Genomic DNA, 25,933 nt, shown 5'->3' on the forward strand with positions numbered 1-25,933 from the left:
CTCGCAGCGGGGCGGGCCGCCGCGGCTCAGGGGACCGAGCCCACGGGCTGTCGCTGCGGCGGGTGGGCGCCTCCCGCTCAGCGCCGGGGTCCTACGCAGGGTTTCGTGCCCGGGGCACCCCCCGCCGCGCAGGAGGCTTCGCAGCCACCGCGTTACCGCGCCGCGGTGACCGTGCCGGCGGGTCGGTCCGCGTTGGTGCAGACGCGCGGGTGAGGGGCGTGAGCCGCCGGCGAGGGGCGAGGGGCGAGGGCCCGCCTGTCCCGCGGGGCGGCCGCGCATCCCGCCGCTGGCGCCGGGCTGATGCGCTGCTCGCTCCGAGGTGCGGAACGCTGCCGGCTGTGCGGCGCCAGTGCCAGCCCCGCGGAGCGCGGCCGCCTCCCGGGCGGGGCCGAAGGCTGAGGCGGCGGGAGGCGCGCGGCTGCCCCGCTCTCTGCTCGGGGCTCGTCTGCCCGCGCCCGGCCGCGGGGGGCGACTGGTGAGACACCCGCCGCAGCGATCGGCTCTCGGCGTTGCTGCAGAACACGTTTTTTCTTTAAAAAAAAAACAACCGCACGAGAAAGAAAAGTAATAATAGGTGGAGCGTAATTCAGTTAGAAATTAAAATTGCAAATCACAGCCACAGCCAGTTGTTTTCCGCTTGCTAGCTGCCCTTCCTTTACTTCTTGGCTTTGGGATGTAACGGTGGGTCTCTCCAGTTGTGCGTACGTTTTCCAGGTTTTAAATCAGAACCATGAGAAAACTCGATGTTAGTCTTTCAGGCACCTTTTGTTTGTTGATTATATTTTTTTTTACCTTGCCATAAATTTTTCAAATGGATTTAATGCATTTTGAACACACTGGCAATCTGTCCAGATAGGAATGCAACCAAAACCACGGGGAACAAAGCATGCCTGTGTGGCAGGGTGTTCTTGGAAATGCGAAAACCTGTGGTTTAGGGATTATTTCAGGGAGAGGAGGTGCAAGACATGAGCCATGTATGGGAGTTCATTTTATTGCTGTGACAGGAGAGGCATTACTGAACTTCTGAAATAATCCCTCTCCTTTGCCTCCACCCTGGGCTGGAACAATGACCTTTGTAAACAAGATTGTGGCTAACCTTCGTACCGTGACTGTCAAAACAGATGCTGTCTAGTTGACAGTTGTAGGTGTATTTCAACGTGCTTATCTGCCAGGTATCTGATAGAATGAGAAAAGGTGTCATTTTGCAAGTTACAATAGGTTTTGGTAGTTAGGATAAAACAGAGATGAATATCCCATTAGTGATCCTCCTGGTCTGTCACCAGGGAGATGTGCTGCACAGAACGTACATGAAGTTCTCACTCCAAATGCGGTCTCAGCAACTTCTTGGTTTCAACCATCTCTAGTTGATATCAAAGGTATGGCATAAGGATTTCACTTTGACAGGGGTCCCTTGATCAGCACAATTAATTGCATATGCACACGGATGATTATGTTTGGTCTCAGTGCAATTAAACGGTGTGGTTCAGGAGGGTTGAGGAATCGGCACTGCATCAGAGGTTTTGCCTAACGAAGGAGCAGGCAGCAGCACCATGCACTCCTGCAACTAGCAGCCTAAATGTAGCTTGGGGGATTTTTAATACCGCAGTGAATTTTTCATTGCACCTTTTGTAGCTGCAACAGCCAAGACAGTTTCATTAGAAAATGAAGATGGGATGCACAGAATAATTTGCCCTACTGAGTTCCCTAATTAGTACTGCAGCTCATCAGTCTGTTGCTCCTTACTTAATCCCTATTTTTCATTCTCCCAACAATGTGAATCTTTATTACTCATAAAAACCCTTACTACTAATAAAATTTCAGGTTTTACCACTTCTTTGTGTGGGTGAAGTGTTAATCTTCGTCCCACATACCAAGTTCCGTGAGGTTGGATGTTTGCAGCATTATTTGCTGTCTGAGAATATGTAAAAAATGCGTGTTGCAGGCAGTGTTCATTAGTTGTCAGCTTTTGAAAAGGGCAGTAGTGCTAGCTGTTGTGAGATGGACTGGCTCTGTTATTTGACTACGCTCATTTTGGAAACTGGATAATTGTAAGTTCAGGATTTAAAACCTAAATCCAACCTGAATGCTGTCTGGAGTTTGAGGATAGTTAGAGGATGTTTTAATTGCACACCCATTTATTAATAGAAGCTTGTGGTAAGATACAAAGGAGGAAACTTTCCATTTTTTACTTCTGCACGTGTTGCCCTTAAAAATGAACAAGGTACCTTAATTCTGCTGGAGACCCAAGACTTGGTGTGCAGGAATCTCTCTTTGGCTAGTTAGTCAGAAATGCTCTCTTCATTTCTGCTCATGACATTGCAAGATGCGTGAAGTCCTCTATGTGCTGGGCAGTGTCCTTCTGTTCACAGACCTCATTGACAGCAAGCATTTATTTCTGACCAGTTTCAGGACTGAATTTTTGGGGAGAACAGCTGTCTTTAATGATGACCTTACAGACTTAATGTTCCTTACACAGGCCTCCTGTGTGCCCCAGTAGTGAAATCTTGCTCTCAGGGGTAAGTACACGGTAAAGTAATTACAGCGGTGTGGAGCTGTGGGACTGCCCTTGTTTATTGTGTGGGCTCTTGCACAGCACAGCATTCAGGGCTGAGCGGTTCTTTTAGCCCTGTTGAAACAGCAGCTTGTTCTCCCTACACCTGTGGCATTGCTGGTATTTCCGCAGCTCGTTACCTCTCCCTGCCAAGCAGCGTTTTCATAAGGAGCAGGAGGGTACAGATGGTGCAGTGTGCTCCGGGTAGAACAGCTTGCCACGGAGCCCAAATCCATGGGCACGGCCCTGCCCTGGAAGGGTTGGCCCCTCGCCGGAGTGACTGGAAGCGTGGCTGGTATGTCTCCTTGGGTGCATGGAAAATGCAGCTGAACATACTTCGTGAGATGGAGGTGTTCAGAGCCAGCTGCCAGTCCTGCCCCTGGCAGCGGGCAGATGCCGTCCTTGATGACTGCTTTCAGTGAGTTTCTCTTTGGATGTCCTTACAGGTGCTTAGGGAAGAATGAAAGCCTGGTGCAGAAACAGCCTTCAGGGTAGGTGTTACAGCTTTGTCATCTGGTCTTGTAACAGTGCCTCCAGAAAGCTGAACAGCTTGGCATGTGGCATCCCTCCTTTCAGCAGGATGCTGTTTCCGTAGCCCAGTGGATCACAGAGCTGAGCTGTAACTCTGACAGTTCGGTTTTGCTTATGTAGGGCTTACATGCGCAACCCCAAATTATGTGGTCTTGTTTAAAGATAAATGGACATGTAAAAATAATTTAGAATTTTTTTTAGATTTATTTAAAGAGAAGGAAAAACCACACAAGATCAAATGGTGACCTTGAGGAAATATGAAGAGGCTTAGTTTCTTTACCCCAAAACTATTCTCCTGTTGAAAAAACTGCAGCCACAGAGCAGAGTTCAGATGGACTGAGTGGTATCACAGGCTGTGCAGTAATGTATGTACAGCTTCATCTGTTTAGTTGCAAAGCAATGTAAAATAAGTTTATTAAAAAAACCAAACCATGCGTTTGTCTCTCACACTTATTCTTTACTATTGCCTGGAACATAAAGACCAAAACATCTTCAAGGATGTTTATGTTCAGAGCAGGTCTGGGTAGCTCACCACAGTGACACTTGCACAGGCAAAAGTGGAGCAGGCAGCAGAGCCCTGATTTCAGGGAGTCAGTGTGGCTTGGTCTGGGTTGAATTACTTGGGGCAGTGTTTGTGATGTTTTACCCAGCAATTCCAAAGTCTTGGGTTTACAGCCATGATTCATTTTGTGAAACACAGTGCCTAACTCATTGAGCCGTGACAGTCAGTGGCAGTTGTTTTCTGGTTGCTTGTCCCATGCTTAGTACTTGGTGTTTTATTTTCTGTCACTTCTTTTGCTTTGTATCTCTTTTCTTCGAAGATCATAGAAAGGTCAGCAGATTAACTATCTCAATACACTGTTACTTCGACTCCTGCTGTTTCCTACAGTTCTCTCCCCTTTTCTCCCTGTTTCTTTTGAAGTCCTTTGCTATTAAAAAGTTCCCTTTCCCATCTGTTGCCCCCACCTTGCTGTTTCATTCACTTGTGCTGTTTTGTGGGGCTGCCAGCGTGCCAGACCTGTGTTTATTAACCATACTTTGCTCTGTAAGGGCAGGGATGTTCAATTCAGGGAATTTCAGAGAAGAAAAGCTGTAAGTTGTTGCAGGCTTCTAAATATGAAGGCCTCTTTCTTTCCATGGTTCAGGGAGGCTGTGCCCTCCAGGGGATGGGGATTGAAATAATCAGCTTGGTGTGATCTAGCCTCAGAAGCTGCAAGCTGGGGACCTTGGTGGACCTTCCTGCAGTGCAGGAAGGCTTGTCTGGTGTCCCCTGATATTGGTGTGGCAGCAGGAGTAGCAGGGTATGTCTTCTACGAGGCTGCATGGATAGAACTTCTCCCAGGGCTGTAGAAGGGCATGCACATGGAGAAGTGGAAGGTTTTTTCTGCTGGGGTGGGTGGTTCCTGCCTGAACACCCCTTCCCTCCAAGGGGAGAGGCAGTTAGGTCAGGCCTGATCCCTGCAGTTGTGCTTGGAGGTTAATCTTTTGCTTTCCCAAGCAAAGACTGGTGGCTCTTTGGGATACCTCTTCATCTCCCAGGGGCCTTGTTTGGAGGAGCATAGCTGAGCACCGCTGCTTCTGCTGGTGGTCTGTTACAGCACAAACAAACTAGTGGGCTGCCACAAGGCTTTTATCGTAGGTCAGATTCTACTGTCTATGCTGTTTCTCCTTCCTCCAGAGACGAGGCTACACTGGTCCTCCTCCATCTGACTACCCCTCTCTCGCACTCCTCAGTGCTATTTAACTGCTTAGCGGGAATGAGCTACAACTGCACATCATCCACGTCAACCAACCCACCACCCCTGAAGCAAGCCCACAGCTGTATATTGTCGATGTTAATTAACCCACTGCCTTCATTCCTCTACAGTGGTTGGCATGGTGGGTGCCATCTGGGGTGGTGGTTGGGCACCTAAACCTGACCGTAATTTCTCCAGCTCATGAGTTGAGGTGCTTTGAGTCAGCGTGTTGTTTCCTGTCCTGCTGCTGGATTCCTGGATAAATACAGACTCCAGCTTCGTCTGGTTTTCAGGTTGCATTGATATAGTCACAACCAGTTACAAATCTGTGCCAAAACCCGTAACTCAGACAGGTTTCCATCCATGCTGTCCTTGGGCAGCCCCTACAAGTGGTTTTAGGCAACACAGTGAGTGATTTTCAAAGACTCCACGCTACCCAGACATGTGCACTGCAGCTGTAGCTTAGATTTAGGCAACAGGGATTTTTTTTTTTCTGGAAGGTTTTTAAGAGAAGTACTGGCATAGTTGCTTTCTTTGTTTTTTTTTTGTTTTTTGTTTTTTTTCTGGGCTGATGTTGATCCTGGAGGGTGTCTTCACATAGCCTTTAAAAATTAAAAGACTTCACCTATCTGAAACAAGGTTTTAGATAAACTTGCAGCTCTATGCGCCCACAAAAGGTAAGTGGCATGCAGGGCCTGTGTTAATGCCTCTAATGATATGCCCTGCCTTGAACTTACACTTTGGTCACAGTGCTTTTAAGATACACTTTGGTATCTTAAAAGTCCACTAAGAGAAACACCATGTAATTCAAGTTGCTGTTTATTGATTTACTGTTATCGTGACTCATGATTATCTCTGATTTAGCTCTGAATCACAGCTGTAGGAAGTGAGAAATAGTTCTTTAATGGTCTTGCAGTTTAATTATTTCTAAGTGAAAATTTACTTGGAGTGTATCATTAACAGAAGGAGAGATGAAAAAAAGCCTGATCAACACATTCAGCGTGGATGTGAGTCATGAAATGGGATGCTGGGAAGTTAGGATTTTGCCTGTAGGGCTGGTAGCTCATTGCTAGCGCTGTCTCCCATCCCTTGCAGAGCGGTCCTTTTTCGTTTACTTACAGCTTGGCTCGGTTAACAACTATATGTGTCGAAAATTTTATCTGCTGAGTGGGTGCCAAAGTATGTTGGCCTGTTTGGAGAGCAGAGCTTGAGAAAGGAGCCAGTTTGCTTAGCTTTTTTTTTCTTTCTTTCTTTCTTTCTTTCTTTCTTTCTTTCTTTCTTTCTTTCTTTCTTTCTTTCTTTCTTTTTTAAAACCTGGCTTGTCTTTAGATAAAGCACTTCAGGGTTTGTTGAGATGAACTTTTTTGTCCATCTTTGGAAAACAGCCATTTGTGCCTGCAGTCCGAAGACTTTATGACCTTGAGGTCTCTGTGGCCTCTCTAGCAGAACAAAGTGTTTACTTCGATATCACACCATTTTTCAGCTTTCCGTTGAGATGCAAAAAAGTGTGTCGGGTGGGAGGTCATTTCTCAGGCCTGCCCAGCCCTTCTAATGGGAAGATTATTTGTTTGTGTTGCCAGTGGGTGTGGGAAAAGGGAGAACCCCCCCCTCATTTTAGAGGAGGTGACTGCTGCTGCAGGGGTTGGGTTGTATGTGTGCCTCTGCCAGGGACACTGGGCATGATGCTGGATGAGTCACCTCAACTGCAGCTGGGGCAACTCATTGCATCTGTTCCCATCTTTGAAAAGCTGGTCTGAGACGAGCTGGGGGTGGATGTGAGGAGCATTGAGCTCTTGGAGGTGCAGTCTGAAGTCCAGGGGAGATGCTCTTCAAACGTGTCATGCTTAGAAGGCTTAAATACTGCAGGAGCTCAAGTCTTCATCTGCAGTTTGCATTACTTTCTGCTGCTATTCTGTGGCTGCAAATTTGGGAAAAATGCTGCCCTCAGAGAGATACTGGGCGTTTGCGTGAACTTTTGAGGGACCAAGTAACAATAATGCCCAAGGAAAATGTGTAACTGTCCTTCAACCAGCCCTTTGAATAGTGTGTAATGACTAAGATGTGTGCCTACACCTGGTGTAAGGAGGGGTGAGGGAAATGCTGATTAGCCAATGATTCAAGGAGAGTACAATACTGTCGGTGCTGACTTAGGCAAGGGTCTAGGTAACCCTGTGTGCACTCAGGTAATTAAAAGCCTGTCTTGCAGCTTATGTGGGTCAGATGCACAGGTAGATGGGGCAGGAAACCTTCATCCTGGCGTCCCCAAACTGGAGTCCTCAACTTGTACTTGTCTCAAGCAGCTTGTTGTGTAGGGTAGCATGGGCAATGGCATGACTGTGAAAACGGCCTTGCCTTCAGCCAACAGAAATTCCAGGGGGACAGAGGTGGTACTGAGGGAGGGAAGGGTCTGTCTGGCCCAGTCTGTAGTTTCCAGCAGCAGCTGAGAGCAGGGGCAAGGAAAGAGTTTATGGCTGGGACGCCACGGTGCATTGTCCCAGCTTCCATTGATTTACGACTTGAGATACAAGAGGCCATGCCTTTCTTCCTTGTAGTCCCTGATGAACTTTCCTTCCGTGAATTAATCTTAATGATTTTTTCAGGCCAAGTGACCTTTTGGCCTGCCCAGTGGACTTCCCCCATTTAACTGTGTCCTGTGTGGTGGTTCTGGCCCAGTTTCCCCACAGTCCTTCCTGCTGCTGCTTTTGCAGTTTGCAAACCTTAAAAACATTGCTGAGGTGGAGAGAGATCTCCTGTCACCTGCCGGTGGCCACTGACCATTGCGAAGTCAAGAGCATGGTGTTCAGGATGCCAGGTGCAAGGCTGTGTGTCCCTCCTGGATACCGAATGAGGCAGGGAGAGGCACTGTGTGGCTGCGATGCTGAGCCCCCATCAGCCTGGACTTGTGTCCAGCTTTATTCTTTCAGCAGGTTGCCACGATGTCCTGTAGAGGAGAAGTGATGCAAGAGAGTTAGTTCTTTCATGGAAACACATATATTTTAAAACCTGATGAAGCTGCTTGAAATGCAGATCCTCTGTAGCTTCCACTGCTTATGAGACTGCTAGAGCTTCCCAAAAGGTGCAGGATTTCTTTCTTGAGAGGGATATGACGGGCATGTTAAAAACAGGTATCTTGTCCCCATATTGTTTAGAGCCGAGATGGTCTCAGTTCAGCCTGTGCTAGCTCAGAGGGTGGAAGGAGATTCTGCTTTCTTCCTTAGCAGAAGATAGAGCTGGTGTCCCACCTGCCTGCTCATAGCCAAGGTTAGATGTTGGCCTCCAAGTTTGAAAACCTATTGCAAACTGAGTTAATAGGGACACAAAACTGCTGAATGTGGCTTACTGTGTTTTGTGTAGAGCAGTACTGGTTCAACTTTTAAAGGTAAGTTAACAGTGGTCCTGGTTTGTTGAACTAATTTCTGGAGCTCTCAAAGGGAATGGTTTTGATGAAACAGAATATCGCTCTGACACATTGGATCCTGGCATTTGCTGAAGGACCTTCTGGGTAAGCCTGTCCCGTGTAGCATCTCTGAACAGCAGAGCTTGTGGTTTTAATTGTGTCTTACAACTGAACAAAATTTAGCTTAGCTGACAATTTCCTGACACTGTACTGCAAGTTTTTCTTTGCGCGATATTTGATGCAGGAGCCCTGGCTTGTCTGTCTTGCTTGTTTTAAGGGCTAGCGTGCCTGCTCTGTCACGGTAAGAGACGGGACATGTGCGGTGGCTTATTTGCCATAGAGAGCCACAACCCATTAATTAATTAAATTCCTTAAATCTCATATTCAAGAAAGAAAAACAATTACATGTAAATATAAATCCTACCTGGAAATTTTTTGGTACTGAACTTAGTGTAGTAAAAACGTACCCTTGTCCTTCTTTTGTCTTGTCCCTGAAATCTGAGGGACTAATAGTCATTTTACTATTTCCGTAACCTAATATTTTTCTCCAAAAGAAGATACAAAAGCATGACCATGTGTACTGGGTAGTTTTTCCTGGTAGGGGAGCGGCAGTGTGCTGCTCAGCTTTGGCACAGCATTTCTCACGCAGATGCTGTTGCACCACACAAAGCAGCTCAGCTGGCTGTCGGTCACAGCTCTGTGCATTGTTGGGCGCAATTTGCTGGTGGAGATCACTGGGCTACTCCATCTCTGTGTCACCTACGTTCTGGTCACATAATTCCCTTCTTTTTGGTTTTCTCAGAGGTCAAATAGACGTGCTTGATTGCTTTCCATGGGTGTTCAATCCCAAAATTTACCTGTACTGCAGTGAAAGTATCATTTAGGTTCCCTCTTTTTGCAAAATAACCGTTTTTTGAATTGAGGGTGGTACTGTGGTTCTGGCGTGATCCAGAGCAGCCCTGTAACAGACCTTAGGCATCAAAGCAAAACCGTTCTCCTTCTGCAACGTCAATCTTGTTCTTTGCAAAATGAGCATGAGCCAAACTGCTGAAATGGGATCATTTAGGGGAGATAATTTAGCAGAACTGCTCTGGATATTAAAAATATGGCAACCATGGAAGGATTCCTTGTTTAAATTGTTATTTTTGTCAGCGGCTGACAAGATGCGTTGTTTGTCAAATACTTGTTGCCCATGCAGCTGTCTCTTGTGATTTCTGGAATGAAGACAGGAAGATTGTTTTTATAACATCTGTCCCAGCCTTGCAAATTCATCTGAAAAATGTAGGAGCACAGGATGACTCACTAGTTTTCCTGTGTTGAGGAAATTAAAATAGTGACATCATCTAATTCAGAGATAAAGAAATGCCTGATGTGAGTGTCTTCAGAAGGGCAGATTTTGACGCCCAGCCTGCTGATTTGAAGTCACACAGTCTAGAAACCAGTGTCTGGTTTGCAAGGTGACTGGAATGTGAGCCTGCTTTTGGTGTTTTTTTTTTGTTTTGTTTTGTTTTTTGTTTTTTTTGTTTTGTTGTTGGTTGGTTGGTTGGTTTTTTTGCCAGGGTTGTATAAAACTTGATTGTGGCAACTAAACCCATGCAAATTTATACCAAGAGAAAAATATTTTAGCTGCAATCAAAATAAGGTCTTGCTAAGAGCTCAAAAATTCCTGTGGGTTAAGAAGAAAACACTTTAGCTAACAGCACCTTGAAAACCTCGTGTGTTAGTGATGTTTGGCATCTCCAACCGTCTGTCTCCAAGCTGAAAGACTGCTTGTTTCAGGTAACTAGGATATCTCTGCTGGTCTCCTGAAGATCTTCTGTGTTATGTTCCTGGTAGGGGACAGAGGCTGAGGTAGTGATGCCAAAAGGAACAAGCGTCAAAGACGGAGGGTGCCAAGGAGTGACTGAGGTCTGTTGTGTCTATTCAGTGTGCTGAACGAAGAGAGGGAGCTCACTTCAGCATCTTGCCTGGTGCGAGGGAACGCTGGCAACCCCAGACCTGCACGCTCTGAAGGGTATTTAGTGAGTGACACATTGCTGTATTACTCAGCTAAGTCTAAAAACAAAACACAACATTATTTCTGCTCATGTATGGGTGGTGGGAGAGCAGATGAGTCCCACATGCAGGGGAGAGGGGACGCAACAGCATGGGAACTGGGAAGGTGGGTGGTACGGTAACATTTCGGGTGTTTGAGAAGTCCCACTTCCCCATCTGGACCTGTAAGCCAGGCTCCCATGTGATCATGATGGAATCCTGGGAGGTAAAGTGGGCAGAATTTCCAAGGGTAACTCCATCTTGGTGGGGTTTCCCCCTGGGAAGGAGTGGAGCTGATTTTGAATCATTTGTTGCCTTAGTCCATTAAATGAAATCAAACTCAAGTTTGGGAAAAGTGTATAGATTTAGGGTTACAAGAGCTAAATCAGGACTTTAGAGACTCTGTTTCTCTATCATTCTTCAGTATGATCATTATCAAATCTTTGCTTCCGCAGGCAAACCCCCTCTCTTTCCTCTCTTTCTCCTTTTGAAAATGGTTTTGCTTTTCTGCAGCAAATTATTCTTCTACAGAAGGTTTTTTCCCCCATGTTGGTGATGGACGCGTTATCTTCTCCATGATGTCAGCTCGTCCATTTGCAAGAGCAGCTGTGGGAATTGCCCTGGTAGAAGAAAATAATTTTTTAAGGAAGTTCCGTGAACGTAATTTTTATGCGTTGAATTCAACGGACGGTACAAATGATTTTTTTTTTTTTTTTTTTTAACTATGATGGCAGGATTTGGTAGGAGTTTTTAAACAGTAAGTTGTATCAGTCTCTGGAGGCTTAAGCAAGTGCGTGACTTCAAACTTAAGAGCTGGCTTGATCATTTTATCATTTTAAAAGCCTATTTTACCATTCACAAGTATGATCAGCTGAAAACATTTTGAAAGCCTCTACTTTTTTTTTTTTTTCCCCTCCTCCTAGAGAGATGTCTAGGCTGCAGTACCAAAATAGGGTGTGTATTAAATACTTGACTGGAAAAAAATGAATCATATTCCTAATGATGTGAAATAGCCCTATAAATAAAAATGCAGCTGGGGAGTCCTGACCCTACCCTCACTGTTGGGTCAGGGTTTCCCCGGGGCTGTGAGCGCTGCCAGCTGCCAGCTGGACGTTAACTGTGTTTGTACGAGGCTGGCCCTTGTGCTAAGTGAGCCGGACGTGTGACTAACATGCCCTGAATAGCACTGCGCTACAAGAGCATTTCTCTGCTGGCTTCATTCTTGGGCTGATCTGTGCTGTGTTTTTAGGAGGGAGTCCTCTGGGGTGGGATGTTGCTGCAGCTTGCCACAAGCCGTGGCTCTTGGACAGCTTCCAGTACCCTGCCTGTGCCAGCTACAGCAGGCAGCGATACTCCTGCAGTGGCAGAGGGGAATTAAGGGCACAATAAGGACATTGGTTTAGACCTTATTGGCCTTCATGATGACCAGCACCACTTTCTAATGACAAATATTTCCTCCTGCAACACTGGAGAGCTCTGCCTTCTGTGGATGGCTGAGCAAGGGTTGGCCTGAGAATGTTGTATGCACTTAGAGGATCTCTTGAATGTCCTGCTCAGCTCCCGTCCTTTATCCTTCATTTCCACCCCTCAGCTGCGGGATGTGGCACTCGTACTTGATACTCACCCTGGTCCTGTTTGTTATGCAGCTGTGGAGATGCTGGCTAAAGAATGGGTAGGTGGGGCAGGAGGAGATGCTGTCTTGTGTCCTAAGGACCAGGGTTCATATGTACTTGAATTTCTGGTAGAAGATGGCAAATCATCTGTGTAATTCGTTAGTACAACCCTAAATGTTGTTCATCTAGTGTATTTTCTGTTAAATGTGCAGTGGTTCTGCTCCCCACAAATGTTGGCAATGGTTGGGAGAGGTCCCACAGATATCGTGCATTTAGCTATCAGATGAGAGAGGAGAATGTACTCCCTGATAATACTTCCTCTCTGGATAGTCACACGCAACTTTCAGTTTATGTGGGCAAGCACAGCTGCTCCCTTTTGGGGCCAAATACTTAAGAGCTGAGGGTGCTTTTTCAGATGCCACGAACAGTGGAAGCTCACTGATGTTTCCTGATTTTCAGCAGGTCTGTGCTATGGTGGACTTTCTTGTCTCAGAGGTCACATCTCTTTGTTCAGGAGGAGCACCAAGGAAAAGCCTGCTGCTTCTGTCTGCAACTCGCTTTCACAGAGCAGGGGAGTATCTTGTCCCCAGGGTGGCGGCCAAAAAACTTCGTTTCTTTTGGAAGCCAGGCCAGGAGACACTTGGCAGGTAGCTCAGTCAAACCTGATCTTAAATACACCAGAGAACTTGGTGTCTCCCAGTTTGTCAACTTTGTGAAAAGGTTCAGTAGGAGGGAAGGCCAAAAGCAGAGTTAGGATTTGGCTTCTTGGTCCACTGCAGCCTCAGTACAAGGTTTGGAGCCATGTCTTTATTTTTTTCTCATTTCCTGGATGATGTAAGACAGGGTGGGTTGAGCACTGAGATCATGCAGACGTGGTGAAATAGCAGATCTTCAAGGAAAGGAGAGAGCATGGCAGTGTCCTTAACCATCTGCCTCCCAGAGGCTGCGTGGCTTTTTTTTTGGAGATGTTGCCAGGTCATTTTTTGCCTTGCTTGGAGCTTTGTTTGGGGCTGAATTATAGGCAAGAGGTTCTTCTCCCAAACCTTGCTTCTTTGATCTAGATTATTGCAAGAAATGCTTACCACTGTCCCTAAATTATGTGGACTGTGTGGCCCAACATCCAGGCGTGAGTGTGTTGTGACGATGATTGGATTATCTCTTTTAATTATGGTTGGTTTATGATGATGAGGTTAAAAGCTGAGAATAAAATTGGTAGGGTAGCCCTGCATCTGATTAAACCCCCTGCACCACTTCTCTCTGGCTTCCAATGGTCTTGCACTATATGCTGGTCCTAGATGAAGTTTCTCCAAGGTTTGCTCTTGGGCCATTGTAGCCTGTTTTTGGTGGTGCCTTCACTCCGTTTGATCGTGCTTCAGCTCTGGATTCGCAAGCCATGTCCCAGCTGGTGGATGATTAGGTGAGAAGTCCGTGTTTCCTGCTGAACAGTCTGTTCCCGGCCAAGCAAGCTGCCAGCCCAGCCGTCTGCCGCATGCTCGTCTTTCTCTCAGTCTTTTTTAGCTTTTGGCATAGCTGGCGACAAGAATTTGAGTTGGCATGGGGCAAGCAGTTGCTCAGGGTTAGGAAGAGTTTACAGGCAAGATTATTAACACAGCAGAAAAATCAGAGGGATTTGGTGCTGTCCGGAGGCCCCAGCAGATAGGAGAGATCTGACAGAATTGCTGAATTGCAAAAATGCCCTAAGTGATGCTTTCCCAAGCTCCAGAAGAAGCCAGCATGCAAAACAAAAGCTCCGAGATGCATGCATAGTGCAGATTTACGGCGCAGCAACACGTGCTTTTAACAAAACCATCTTGTTAAGTCAGCCACGTAGGAGTGTGTTAGTTCCTGCATCTTCCCGAGGCTCGGATGTTACCGTAGTTAATCTCCTGCAGGACAGATGCAGCAGATCAACATTTTGGAAAAGCAAGTGTGCGGCTGGCGTTCATCCTGATGCAGAGGGTATGAAAGAGAGATTTGAGGTGTGCAGGTTCATTTCTCTACGCAGAAATACCAGTCTTGTCTGTTGTGGTTTGCAAACAAATTGCAAAGTACCCATTTCATGTTTCTTGGAATGCTCCACTTGAGAGGTGTATAACCACTGGGCAGGTGATACACTGCAGCAGGGAAGGTTTTGCTGCAGGGCAGAGCGGTGGCAAGTTGTTAGGAAGGTGAGTTTGGGCACTCGTGCTTTGCTGAGTGTCCTTGGCCAGGCGACACATAATTTCAGAGCTGTGCCAGAGCTCAACCAGGAGTAAACACAGCAGAAACACACCCATGCGTCTTGGGAGAAGGGATTATTTTTGTCAGCTGGATCTTCTGTGTGTGCTCATTTAGTCTCACTGCCAAACCCTGAACCCCTGGAGACAGGTGAAAATTAAACCACGGTAGTGCTGTCTCACCTTTGCAAGCTCACAATGTTAAGCCAGACTTTTGACAATGCCCTGCAAAAAAACCAAAATAGAACAAAACCCCAAAACCAAATCTTGGGCTACTTACCTTTTATTTCCTGAGTCACTTACCTTTTATTTTCTGAGGATGTGTTGGGCTCACTCACTTTTTCAGGGTCAGGTCTAGAGAGGTTTTCATTTTTTGCTTTTGTTTTGCTGTGGTACCTAGGCTCTGTGTTTCAGACGGTGTCTTGTCCATCCACTACACTCCAACCCCCCAGTAATTGATTTTATCCTTTGAAATGACCGTGGAAGGGAGAAGCGGTGTCAGGGACCCACCCTGGTGGCTGCGGCAACAAAAAAGGGAAGTCAGAATCCTGGAGTGGGTACTGGAGGTGGCTGAGACAACAACCCCGAAAACCTTTTTAGTCCAGGACTTACTGTCAAGATGTGCAGTGGTGGCATGGGGTGGGGACTGGTCAGCTTGGGCCAGCTCTGAAGCAATTGCTTCTCCCTCCCAGAGCTTCCTCCTGTGGAATCTCGCAGTTGTGGCACCGACGTTGAGTTTTGCTGAGAGTTAACCTTGAAGCTGAGTTTTATGATCATTATTGTGATTATTTTGGACACAGCTATTCTTACCAGTATGTTAAAAATGTTCTGGAGTGGAGTGGCTGTTCCGTGTGCCCACAAGCAATTGCAGATGGCAAATTCGCAGGCATAAAGAGGCTAATTTTGGAGCCTTTTACTAAAACTGAATTGAAAATGGACGTGAAATTCTGAGTACAGTTTTAAATCTCTGTGATGGGAGATTGGTCTTTACTGGGATGCTGGTCTCTCTGAAAGTTAATGAAAACAGGTGAGGAGAGGAGGGTATTTTTCCTCTTCTGTTATGGAGTAACTTTCACTCACATTTCTGTGCAGGCAGAGTCCTCTCTTGCATACAAAATACCAAGTCTCCAATGAATGCTTATACCTTTACTGAATCATGTTAAAGTGTTAATGGCCCTGCAAGCAGATGGGGGGCGGGGAAAGAAACTATGTATTTTGCTAACACATTTAAAAGTGACCTTTACTTTATTGTCTCTCCCATTCCTCTTTTTAATGTTTTTCTTTGATAAATGAAAGATAATCGCTTCCCTGCTGTGACTTCAGATGTAGAAATATTTACATAGCAAGAAGTAAATCATGGGAAAGCCGAGACCCACTCTCGTACTGATGACATGAAACAGATAAACTATGGTCCTGCAGAATCTGGCTGTGGAGAAAACGTTTATATCCTCAGACCCTCCTGAGACTTTTCCTCTGGATGCCTCAGTTGGAAGTGTAATCCTCACAATTAATAAGGTCTCATATGTGCAAAAAATCTTTGTCAAAGTATTGTTGCTGGAGCTGCAGGGCACAGATGAGCTGTTTTAGTCTGTGTCCCAGCAGAGAGGCTGGGGCTGCTTTGCCTGCAGTGGGTCAGCGTTAGGAAGCACCAAAATTCACGCCTGCGGCTCAGCATTGTGCTGGTCCCTTGTTTGCGCCAGGAGTGCATGTGTGCATGTTGGGTGGTGGTTTCTCTGATCCCACCATCTTCCCCGGCTGGGTCCTGGCCCTGTTGTGTTGCCGCTTCTTGCCTCAGCTGCAATTATTAAGCAGCCGTGTTACATTGAACACGGAAAATAAATTAGCACCTAAGTTGCTTTTGTTTTGCAAGCATAATTAAAATAATAGGGGAGTCTGCCTATATTTTAAAATGCCAAAGAGGCAGGGAGTGTGCTGCCTGTGTCTCTGCAGGACTCTGTGTCCTCCCCTGCCTGCTCGCGGGTGTATCAGTCACCTGGCAGCACTCCTGCAGCAAAGCAAGTCACCTGCTGCCGCTGCCAGCAGTGACAGACACAAAGGCATTGCCATCAGAAGCACTCCAACAAGTCTGCATTGTTCAGACAGAAATCCAACTTACACCAAAGTACCAAGCTGCCAAAGTTCGCTGCAATGGCCCATGCAGATTTTTAATGAATTTGCATTTCTCTCCTTTATATTAGTCCCAGCTGAGATTTTCTTTTGTACCCACAGCAATGAGGTAACAAAAGTGTTTTGTTTTGCTTTTTCATCAGGGATCAACCAATGTGGTTTACCAAGCCCATCATGTCAGCAGGAGTAAGAGAGGACAAGTCGTTGGTACCAGGGGTGGATTTCGAGGCTGCACCGTTTGGCTAACAGGTATTTTGTCTAGGCGTGAAAGGGTGGCTTCGTGTGTGAAACCCACCTGCATACATGAGTATGGCTCAGAGGTGGAGATTGGGGATCCACAGGAAACGTCAGCATTCCTTTTGAACTGGGAATTGCAAAACATTTACACGTGGGAAACACTGACACACAGTGCTGGCACAGCAAGATATTCTCCCTGGAAGCTACTGCCCATAACTAATGTTTTTATGAATTTCACAGCTGTTATCAGGCTCCTTTGAACATGTCAGAAGCCCTAAGGGTTGCACTTGTTGTTCCCAAGTGTGTAGCTGAGGAAGCTTTGGCTCAAATCCAGCCAGTCTTTGACAGTGAAACATGCCCAGGGTTGTCCAAAACAGCATGTGGATGTTTTCCTTTTGAGTCAGTGGGAAGTTCATTAGACACCTAGGTTTACTGTGTTTAAAGTGACCTTGTGAGCAGCACAAGGCAGTTGTCTCGTCTGAAGACTCCCAGAGAGTGAGTCACACTGGAAGCAATTCCTTGCTCGGCCCTTACAGGTTTCTTCTGTTATTTCTTGGTTTGTATGCCTTCCGATGTGTTGCCCTTCTCTTCTGCTTTGAAAGATTGTTTGGGGATTAGGGGCTGCTAGAAATGACAATTGCATTTAATTTGCTCCACTAATATTTATACAACTCTGTCTTTTGCCACTTGTCCAGCTGTTTCTTTGCTTATTAAATATTGGCATTTCCTTTGACTGCCCGAAGATGTTGAAAGGCATACGTGGAAGGGTTTGTAAAGCCATTCTGATTTGCCTTCGTATCAGCTTATGTCCTAGATGTTGTATTAAAACACATTTCTGTTTTGTTCCCTCTTCAGTTTCGAAAAGAAGGCCAACACCTAATCTGCTTTAATAAAATTTCTGAAGCCAAAAAGCCTATCCAAGGCAATTTCTGTCTTTTGTGAATATTGCTCAGAAATCTTGTGTCTGAAAGGTTTGAGCTTCTCTGTCTGGTGGTTATTCTTTGAAGTAGACAGTGGTGTCCTAACTTCTTATCAATTTCATTTTAAGAGACTGTATGGAAGGACATTGCATTGCATGGACTGTACGGATTAAATGGAAGGGCATTTGGATGGCCTACGTTGCCATCTCAGGAGAACTGAGTTAAGTCTGTTGTACTACAAAAACCGAAGGCACAACCAGCAGGATTCATCTCTGCCCAACCAGGTTTCCTTTCCAGCACAAACATGGCTGTTCTGCATCAGACCAAAAGTCCACCTCGCCCAGAGTCTTGTCTGCATGAGCCGTCAATAGTAGGTGACATGCAAAGGATATAAAAACAGGTGGCAGGTGGTGCTCTCTCCATAGGAGATTCTCCAAGGCTAAGTGTTTCTTGAGACAAGTGTGGTGTTTGGACTCTCCTAAGTCAAGGTCCTCTTCCATCTTAAGGAGTTTTCAACACACGGATCCCCACCCAAGGGAAATTTTTGGTGCCTCAGGTGCGCTTGCCACTTTCTGACACAGCCAGTAGCTAGTGCTTTTTGTGCAAGTGAATGGAGCTGGGATGGGAAACAACCACCTTGTTTTGGATTGTTGTCTTTCTGGCTAATGACTCCCGGAGACGTGGGCAACTGAAGATGTGCTGTTTGTCTACACAACAATCCTGCTCCTGCCAGCATGGATCTGTGGGTGCTGCTCCTGCAGAAGGAAGTGTCTGTGGATGCAGAGGGGCCCCCGTCCCACCCCACACAGCTGTGACAAGAATGTCTCCTTGGGTTCAGTCTGGGAGAGCAGTTTGCTGTTCATAGGGCGAACCAGAGGAGGAAGAGGAAGATGCTCAGGGAGTTACAGGCAACAGCATCCTTTCAAGCTTCCCTTACTTACTGGTACCTACCATGGGCCAGCAAGAGGTACTTTTATGGCACTGCTGGGTTGAGCCCTTCCAGATGTTGGGATATAGCAGCTTTTCTCGTGCCATTAGTGTCACCCCTTCAATAAGAAGGGTTGACCAGGGCTTTGTGTAGTAACTGTGTGCTAAAAAGATTAATCCAACTGCCCTACCTCATTCCTTCCTAAAACAACTTCAGAGAGAAGGAGTTTAGTTGCCAGTGTCCCAGGAGGTACTGTGTTACACTTTCATTTCCACTCTTTTGGCCTCAGACCTGACCGTCCCTTTTCTGTCTCCAACAGGTCTTTCTGGAGCTGGCAAGACAACCATTGGCTTTGCTTTGGAAGAGTACTTGGTCTCTCATGGCATCCCTTGCTATTCCCTGGATGGTGATAATGTTCGCCATGGCTTGAATAAAAACTTGGGGTTTTCGGCTGGGGACCGTGAGGAGAACATCCGCCGCATTGCAGAGGTGGCCAAGCTGTTTGCTGATGCTGGGCTTGTCTGCATAACTAGTTTCATTTCTCCTTTTACAAAGGTAAACTCACTGCATGATATTCTGCTCTTTTCTGGGCAGCCTTGATCTCGTGATTGTTCTTAGGGAAGGGAGATTTAGGTAGAGGACTTCCTATATATGCCATCAGATGCTCCTTCTGACTTCTCTGTTCTTTTGGAAAATGCCACCAATACACAGAACTATACACAATCAGTACAGATTTCTGGAGGGCAGTTTGATGTGACCTCTTTGAATAATTTCAGTGTTACAAACTTATTAAAAGCAAAGAGGAGTTTAAAATCTCCCTGCAGAGGCTCCTATTATTAACTCGTTAGGAGGCAGAAAAGAGGCATAGAAACAATACCCTGTCATAGTGCTATCACTGCTCTGAAGAAGTATTGGTTGTGTTTTTACGCTTCCTGAGAATACCAAGTAGCTGCTATTATCAAGCTGATACAAGCAGTTCCTTTTTTTCGACACAGGGCAGATGATTATTCACATTCTAAAGTTCTGCTGTCCTGCTCAGTGAAGAGATCTTCTTGATGTTTCACGTGGCAACAGCTGATAATAGATCGAAGTTGTAGATTTTAAAATTATTTTTCTTAATTATATTTAAAGAAATGGAGTAAAGGGACATGAAAAACCCTTATTAGAATTAGTGAAAATTTAATATATCTATACCAGAGATTAATTTATCTGTGTTGAATTCCAGGGCACGTCATGTAGTGGGAAGGTGCTTGCTGCAGTTCAGACACGAATGATTTTCCCTTCTTTCTTCTAACAGGATCGTCAAAATGCACGGAAAATTCATGAGGCAGCTGGACTTCCTTTCTTTGAAATCTTTGTAGATGCTCCTCTAAATGTTTGTGAAAGCAGAGATGTGAAGGGCTTGTACAAAAAGGCCAGAGCTGGAGAGATCAAAGGTATGGAAGAGTGAGCTCTTATTTTGCCTTTTGCTTTCCAATGTGTTGGATAGATTCTTGTTGCAGCTCTGCATGTAGAGGTGGGTTACTAAAGGCTCTTTATAGAACACAACAGTATCCTGTTTCCCTAATCTCACTGTCATGAGTGTCACTTACAGTACCCTGTATGGTTGAATGCTTGCTTGTTGTTTGTACAGCGTTGTTGGCTCTAGGGCACCGAGTATTACATTAAATAAATTTAGTTTGGGTTTAATTGTCTGTAGGATTCACGGGGATTGACTCAGAGTATGAGAAGCCTGAATCTCCTGAACTAGTGTTGAAAACGAATGTTGCGTCGGTGTCTGAATGTATTCAGCAGGTTGTGGAGCTCCTCCAGACACAAGTAGGTCATTTTTATGCCACCACCGCCAGCAGCTTTGTAAACGTGCTTTCAGATACTGGCTCTTTGGTGTGCACTTAAAAGCCAACATGCTACTTACAGTTGCTCTCTGTCTCTCTCTTTCAGAATATAGTGCCTCACAGCTCAATTAAGGATGTTCTTGAGCTATTTGTACCTGAAAATAAACTCAGTAGTGTCCGAGCTGAAGCAGAGATGCTGCCATCCGTCGAGATCACTAAGGTATCGTCACGCATAGATGCTGTGCTGTGATTCAGTCATTATTTAGCTGTTGAAAGGGTAGAAGTTTCGACAAGGGTGTTGCTGTAGGGGGCTGCGTTCTTCTGATGGCTGTGTTCTTCTGTGGCTGTGGTTTCTGGCGAGCTGAAGTGTGGTCCTGATCCTCAGCCATTTTCTGCTGTGTCTCCACCCTGTGCTGTAGCAAGCCTGGGCTGTCAGTCTCCGTCGTTGGCGTTAGTACAGCCCTGCAAGCAGTTGTGCTATGAAAGTATGTGAGTCTGGCTTAATAAACCCCCAAACTAACCCCCAGTGGCTTTCTCCCCCTTCATGAATGTCCTGTATTTGCAGCAAAACAAATGTGAGTGCTGTTGCAGCAGAAGGGAAGGAAAAACAACCTCTGAGTGTGACCTGGTGACAGGAGTGCCATTTGGGTTTGTTTTGCAGCTGGATCTGCAGTGGGTGCAGGTGCTGAGTGAAGGCTGGGCCACTCCGCTGACCGGATTCATGCGCGAGGCAGAGTACTTGCAAGTGATCCATTTTGGCACCCTGCTGAATGGTACGAATCCCCACGCTTTGCGTTAACGCTGGCTGCCAAGCTGCTGCGGGACACGGTGCTTACCCTGCCATGGCTCGGCAGGCAGCCGTACAGAAAAGCTTAATGCTTGGCTGTGTTGTCCTTCTTTCTTCTCACGTGTTAAATGCAAGAGCTAATAAAGGACCAACAGGGGCCAGGAAGCCACGCTGCAAAGGTTACGAAAGGTGACGAAGTTCCCTGTACTATGGCCAGGGCCCTGGCTCACAGCTTTGATACCTTGCACAGTGCCAGTCCAACGGTTCGGGAGCCATTGTGTAGCTCTTTTCATGCTCTGTTATACCAGGATAAATAAAGATGCAAACCCAAAGCCAAGAAAGCAGGGAGGCTGCCAGGCTAAATTCGAGGTGGGAGGAGAAGACAGCTGTTCCTTGGAAACAGGAGCAGAGCCTCATTTCACTTTTTTTTTTCTTCCTGTTTTCCTGCTTATCCATTACCGTAATGTGAAATAGATCAGGTTTATCTATTCGTTAGCAGCATGTTAGAGGTGCTTCATCCCTAGAAAAGGTAGAGTATTCAGGCAGTGATCATCTCAGCTGTAGATGAGACCGGGGTGGTAGATATTTCTGTCCTCCTTTTCAGCTGTAGATGCTGTTGCTGTGACTTCACATGCACACAGGGTGCTCACTTTGAGTTTTGTAAACTTGACAGCCATCTCTGGCCTCAGGGATTTGGGATCTCGGTGAGCAAGTCCCTTTCAATCTTGCCCTCCTTCTAGAGATTCCCATGGTCATGTGGGGCAGGGGCAGTGATTTGCTGCTGTTCCTAGGATTTGGGCACCATGCAGCAGGTGCAGAGCTCAGGACTGCTTGCTTTGGACTGGAGGAGTGTCTGGGTGGGGGGAGGCTTCTGCTTTTGGACATGTCATAGCCTTTTACCTCCTGCCTGGTGTGCAAACAGTGTTCAAAAGCATATGTCCTTCTTATCAGACCCCGATCTGTGGTCCTTGAGCTGCCTGTTGTGCCTGACGAGGTTGCAGAGGAGCCCTGTAATGACCACTTTGCTCCAGAGCTCTGCACTTTGTGCCGGGCTCATCTCAGAGAACATCCGTTCTTCTGTTGCCCACCCCTCCCCCCCAGCCTGTCGTCAGGACTGAGCACAGCTCCTCTGGGGTCCATGGGCATTCATTCAGGATTTGTAGAGCCCCGCAGTATCCGGGACAAAGCTCAGGACACCAGCTTTTGGAGGGAGATGAATTCTCTAGAGCAAGCTCTTTGTAGTAGAGGGCATCAACATCAGTACCCAGTCCACCTTGTCTCTACAGAGACTCCAAACTCAACATCTGCGTGGTCAGGCCCACAGGATGACATCTAGGCAGGAAGGAGAACATCCCTGGTTTGCTTAGAAGAGCTTTAGGAAACAGTGGAGGGTTTCCATCTCATGGTGCCAAGGCTGGGGTGCAGCGTTGCCAAAGAGACGTTTGAGGCTGGTCTTTCCAGAGTCATTGGTCCAGCCCTTTTCTCCTGGGGTGCAGGTGATGTTTTGGGCAGCTCCAGCTGTGCCTGGAAGGGCTGCAATTTGGTGGACTTGTACAAGTTCATGCTCCTCTTGCTTGGACTTTGAGCGGTAAATCCCACCTTGATATTTCCAACAGTTGGGTGGATGAGGTGCTTTGTGTAGAGGCGTGATGGCCACCAGGAAGAAAGGTGGATCTGCTCATCGTAGGGCAGCCAGCAGGAGTGCCGCAGAGTCTCCAGCACTCAGCCCTCTGCGACATGTGCCTCTGTTGGGACAGGGTGACAGTGAGAGCGCAGGTGCAGTACGTGGCTCCTGGCCAATGCCACCCATGCTGGACGGGCGAGCACCAGAGAGGCTGGGGCAGCACCCTGGGGCACCGTGGCCGTGCCAGCAGGCACCCTGCCTGTGGTTAGGCGGTGCTTGCTGGAGGTTTCAAATGAGCAGCTTTGGTTCTTGAAATGGCTACTGTAACTGCTGCCTGTGAGTGTTAATTATCTTAATTGTGTTTGTATTCTCCCAGGAAGGAATCGCTTTGTAGCTGGTATGTATGTAACTGTTCTTAGGCTGTACAGAAATTACTCCAATCCAGATTTTTTTGCTATAAATAATTTTTTGAGACTTAAAAAAAAAATATAAAAAATAATAAGACTAAACACAGCCACGGCCGTGATTCAGCCAGTTAAAGTGGCATGGCATACCCCGTGTCCTACCGACCAGTCTTCAAAAAAATCCCAATTGTGTAATTTTGTAATTGCCTTTGCTGAAGTGATTTATCTTTTTTAACTCTGCATCTTGCATTTGGAAATGAAGAATGAAGAATCTCCATTTCAGCGTCATTTGTTGGTTTCATAATTCAGCTTTTTCCATGCTGCCTTTGTTGACTGATCACTGGTTAATATAATGTAAATGTACAAAGTTGATATTGATTGGATCCCATGTGACTATAGCTGTGATTATTCATGAAGGTGCTTGAAATTGCTGTCTGGCAGACGAGTGATACCTAGTTGTGAATTAAAAGTAAATGCAAACATTTTAATAAAGATTTTAAAAAAATCTACATCATAGTCAAAATCCTCAAATTAAGACTCTCAAGAGTCCAAAATTATTTCAGTCAGATCAGAACAAATTGAATCCGTGATTTGTTCATTCTTGTTTGTGAATGGAAACCCACAGGAGAGACTGATTCTTCTATATTAATACCAGGATATCCAAGGAGAAATGAGAGGACCTTAGTGGAGGACTGGGAAATTGGGGGAGTGGGGGGGAAACCAACATGACTTTGAGGTATTTAGGGACAGTGCTGAAATTAGAAACTACAGGTGCAAATGTAGACTTGCTGTGCACACACAGAAAACAGATTAAAAACGGACTTTGCAGAGATGGAAAGGAGGAGGAGTAACAGTATAGAGATATCCAGGGAAAAAAAAGTAACAAAGCAAAGCATGACAGTGTTTCTCCCGTTGGAAGAGGCAGTTCAGGAGGTGTGCAGGGAATGAGATGCCCCAGGGAACACCAAGTTGGAGCCATCTTAATACAGGTTGTTCTCCTGGCAGAGGAGGTAGGGGTTATATCCAGGGTTGCATTTTCCAAGTACGTTTAAATTTTTCAGAGACTTTACAACAAGCTAACTGGAGATGAACCAATCTTCCCAGGGAGATAGAGTACAGAAAGTAATGAAATGCTCCAGGTGCCTTTCAGACATCTCTGGCCCAAAGATAAGGAGCTTTTTGTATTCCACTAACATTGCTATTTATTAGCGGTGCAGAAAAAAATGGGGCAATGAATAAATTTACATGACCAATGGTGAATCCCCAGTCTATACTGGAGTATTTGGCTCTCCGAAGGCAGAATGTGTGCCTCTGAAAACCTCTGTTTACTCGGTGCCCAAGACCAGTGCCCGGGGCTGGAGTTATGTTGAAATCCTCCCCGTCTCTTGCCAGATGGCGTTGTCAACCTGAGCATCCCCATCGTGCTGCCCATCTCCACAGAGGACAAGGGGCGGCTGGAGGGCTGCGAGGCGCTGGCACTCAGCTATGCCGGGCGGAGGGTGGCAGTCCTGAAGAACCCCGAGTACTTCGAGCACAGGAAGGAGGAGCGCTGCGCTCGCGTCTGGGGCACCACGTGTGTGAAGCACCCGCACGTCAAGGTAGGTTTGTTCCCTTGCTGCTCTGGGAAACCTGGCCAGGATGGGAAATGCAAGCAAGGGCTGGAGAACTGAACTTTTCCAAGGTTTCGAGGGCCATGGGTCTTCTATCTGCTCTCCAAGCTGAACTTTCTGGGAACCATCATGTCCCAAGCAGGCAGGACTGAATTTTTAGGCTTGCAAGTTAATGCTGTGATTGCTGCTTAACAAGAACATCAGATAACAAGCACAAGCTGAAAGGGAAAATGCGTTTGCTGCTGAAGAGCTGCTTCTTTCATTCAGATACCTTCACCAGTGTGCCTACATCCAAACATTTTTAGTGTGTCACCAGCTTAGCCCCCAAACTTTTCCTGCCCTTGGGGTATGATGATCTCAGTGATGCTGCCAAACACTAATGCTGCAGATTGCTAATTTGTGCTCCTTTTAGCTCCATTTTACTCCTCGATTTGGCTGTTTCCTGCAGGCAGCCACAAGGGTGTTATATTTTTATGGCTTATCCCTTCCCACTTACTCTAGAAAGGGAGAGCTCCAGGTTACACCAAGTGACTTGAGCTGTTTGCTTAAAAAGGCTAAAGCTGTGTTAATTCTTTTCCCCTATCCTAAAATACCTCTTTTAATTATTCAACAGCAGTTGCTTACCTTGCAGCAGGCTTATTCCTCCTGCATATTTCCAGGAGGAAGGAGAAAAGAGTGAGGTGGTGGAAGGTCTTGTGCCATAACCTGTAGACCCCGGGCTACCCGAGGTCCAGCACCCGGCTGGGTGCAGTGGTGGGGATTCGGTCACTGATGCCTGGCTTTATGGGGCTGTGCTGCTCCTGGCATTCGGTTCACGTGGTCACTGTACATAAGAATGTTTTCTGCCTACAATGTGCTGAATGAGAAGGGAAGATAACCCTACAAGCAGAGTCAAGCCTACCATTTTTCAAAGGAGACTGGGAAAGGGAAGAGGATGTATTTTGCTGTCCCCTGCATAATGCATGTGGGGTAACTTACAGATGGTGATGGAGAGTGGAGACTGGCTGGTTGGTGGAGACCTCCTCGTGCTGGAGAAGATCAAATGGAATGATGGGCTGGACCAGTACCGCCTGACACCACTTGCTCTCAAGCAGAAGTTTAGAGAAATGAATGCTGGTGAGTACCCTGGGTTAGCACCAGTGACGTGGCTCTTCTTGCCCTGCCTGTCGCAGGGAGATTTGTGTGATCTGTGATCACTTGCTCTCAAGCTCACTGCACTTGCCAAATAGCTTCTGTATGCTCCAAAATGGAACTGCTCCAGTGGGTGAGCAGTAAGAGGGATGCAGGGCACAGCACAAAAAGTGGCGCAGGGTCTCCTTGGCGGAGGATGGTGCTTGTGACGGGCTGCATTCTCAATAAGCCTCTCTGAGCATGGGACTGGAA

At 46.5% G+C, this 25,933-nt stretch overlaps 1 protein-coding gene across 9 annotated transcripts in view; it reads left to right on the forward strand.

The window, feature by feature from the left end:
* The window catches only part of PAPSS2 (3'-phosphoadenosine 5'-phosphosulfate synthase 2), a 49,126-nt gene that overhangs the window by 18,300 nt on the left and 4,893 nt on the right, over window positions 1-25,933 (forward strand). For 5 of the 9 annotated variants that reach the window (XM_080401605.1, XM_080401608.1, XM_080401609.1 and 2 more), the window contains 9 exons: window positions 15,375-15,593; window positions 16,349-16,454; window positions 18,610-18,845; window positions 19,588-19,726; window positions 19,990-20,108; window positions 20,232-20,345; window positions 20,787-20,898; window positions 24,333-24,538; window positions 25,531-25,666. In XM_080401605.1, coding sequence (XP_080257731.1) covers window positions 15,486-15,593; window positions 16,349-16,454; window positions 18,610-18,845; window positions 19,588-19,726; window positions 19,990-20,108; window positions 20,232-20,345; window positions 20,787-20,898; window positions 24,333-24,538; window positions 25,531-25,666 — 1,276 coding nt within the window. In that variant the 5' untranslated portion in view covers window positions 15,375-15,485. Of the gene's footprint in view, window positions 1-257; window positions 3,043-10,704; window positions 10,940-15,374; window positions 15,594-16,348; window positions 16,455-17,490; window positions 18,330-18,609; window positions 18,846-19,587; window positions 19,727-19,989; window positions 20,109-20,231; window positions 20,346-20,786; window positions 20,899-24,332; window positions 24,539-25,530; window positions 25,667-25,933 lie in introns of those variants that run through there. The other 4 variants (XM_080401607.1, XM_080401604.1, XM_080401611.1 and 1 more) reach the window with 4 other exon arrangements.

This window comes from Falco punctatus (assembly GCF_963210335.1).
Source record: "Falco punctatus genome assembly, chromosome: 9".
NCBI lineage: Eukaryota > Metazoa > Chordata > Aves > Falconiformes > Falconidae > Falco > Falco punctatus.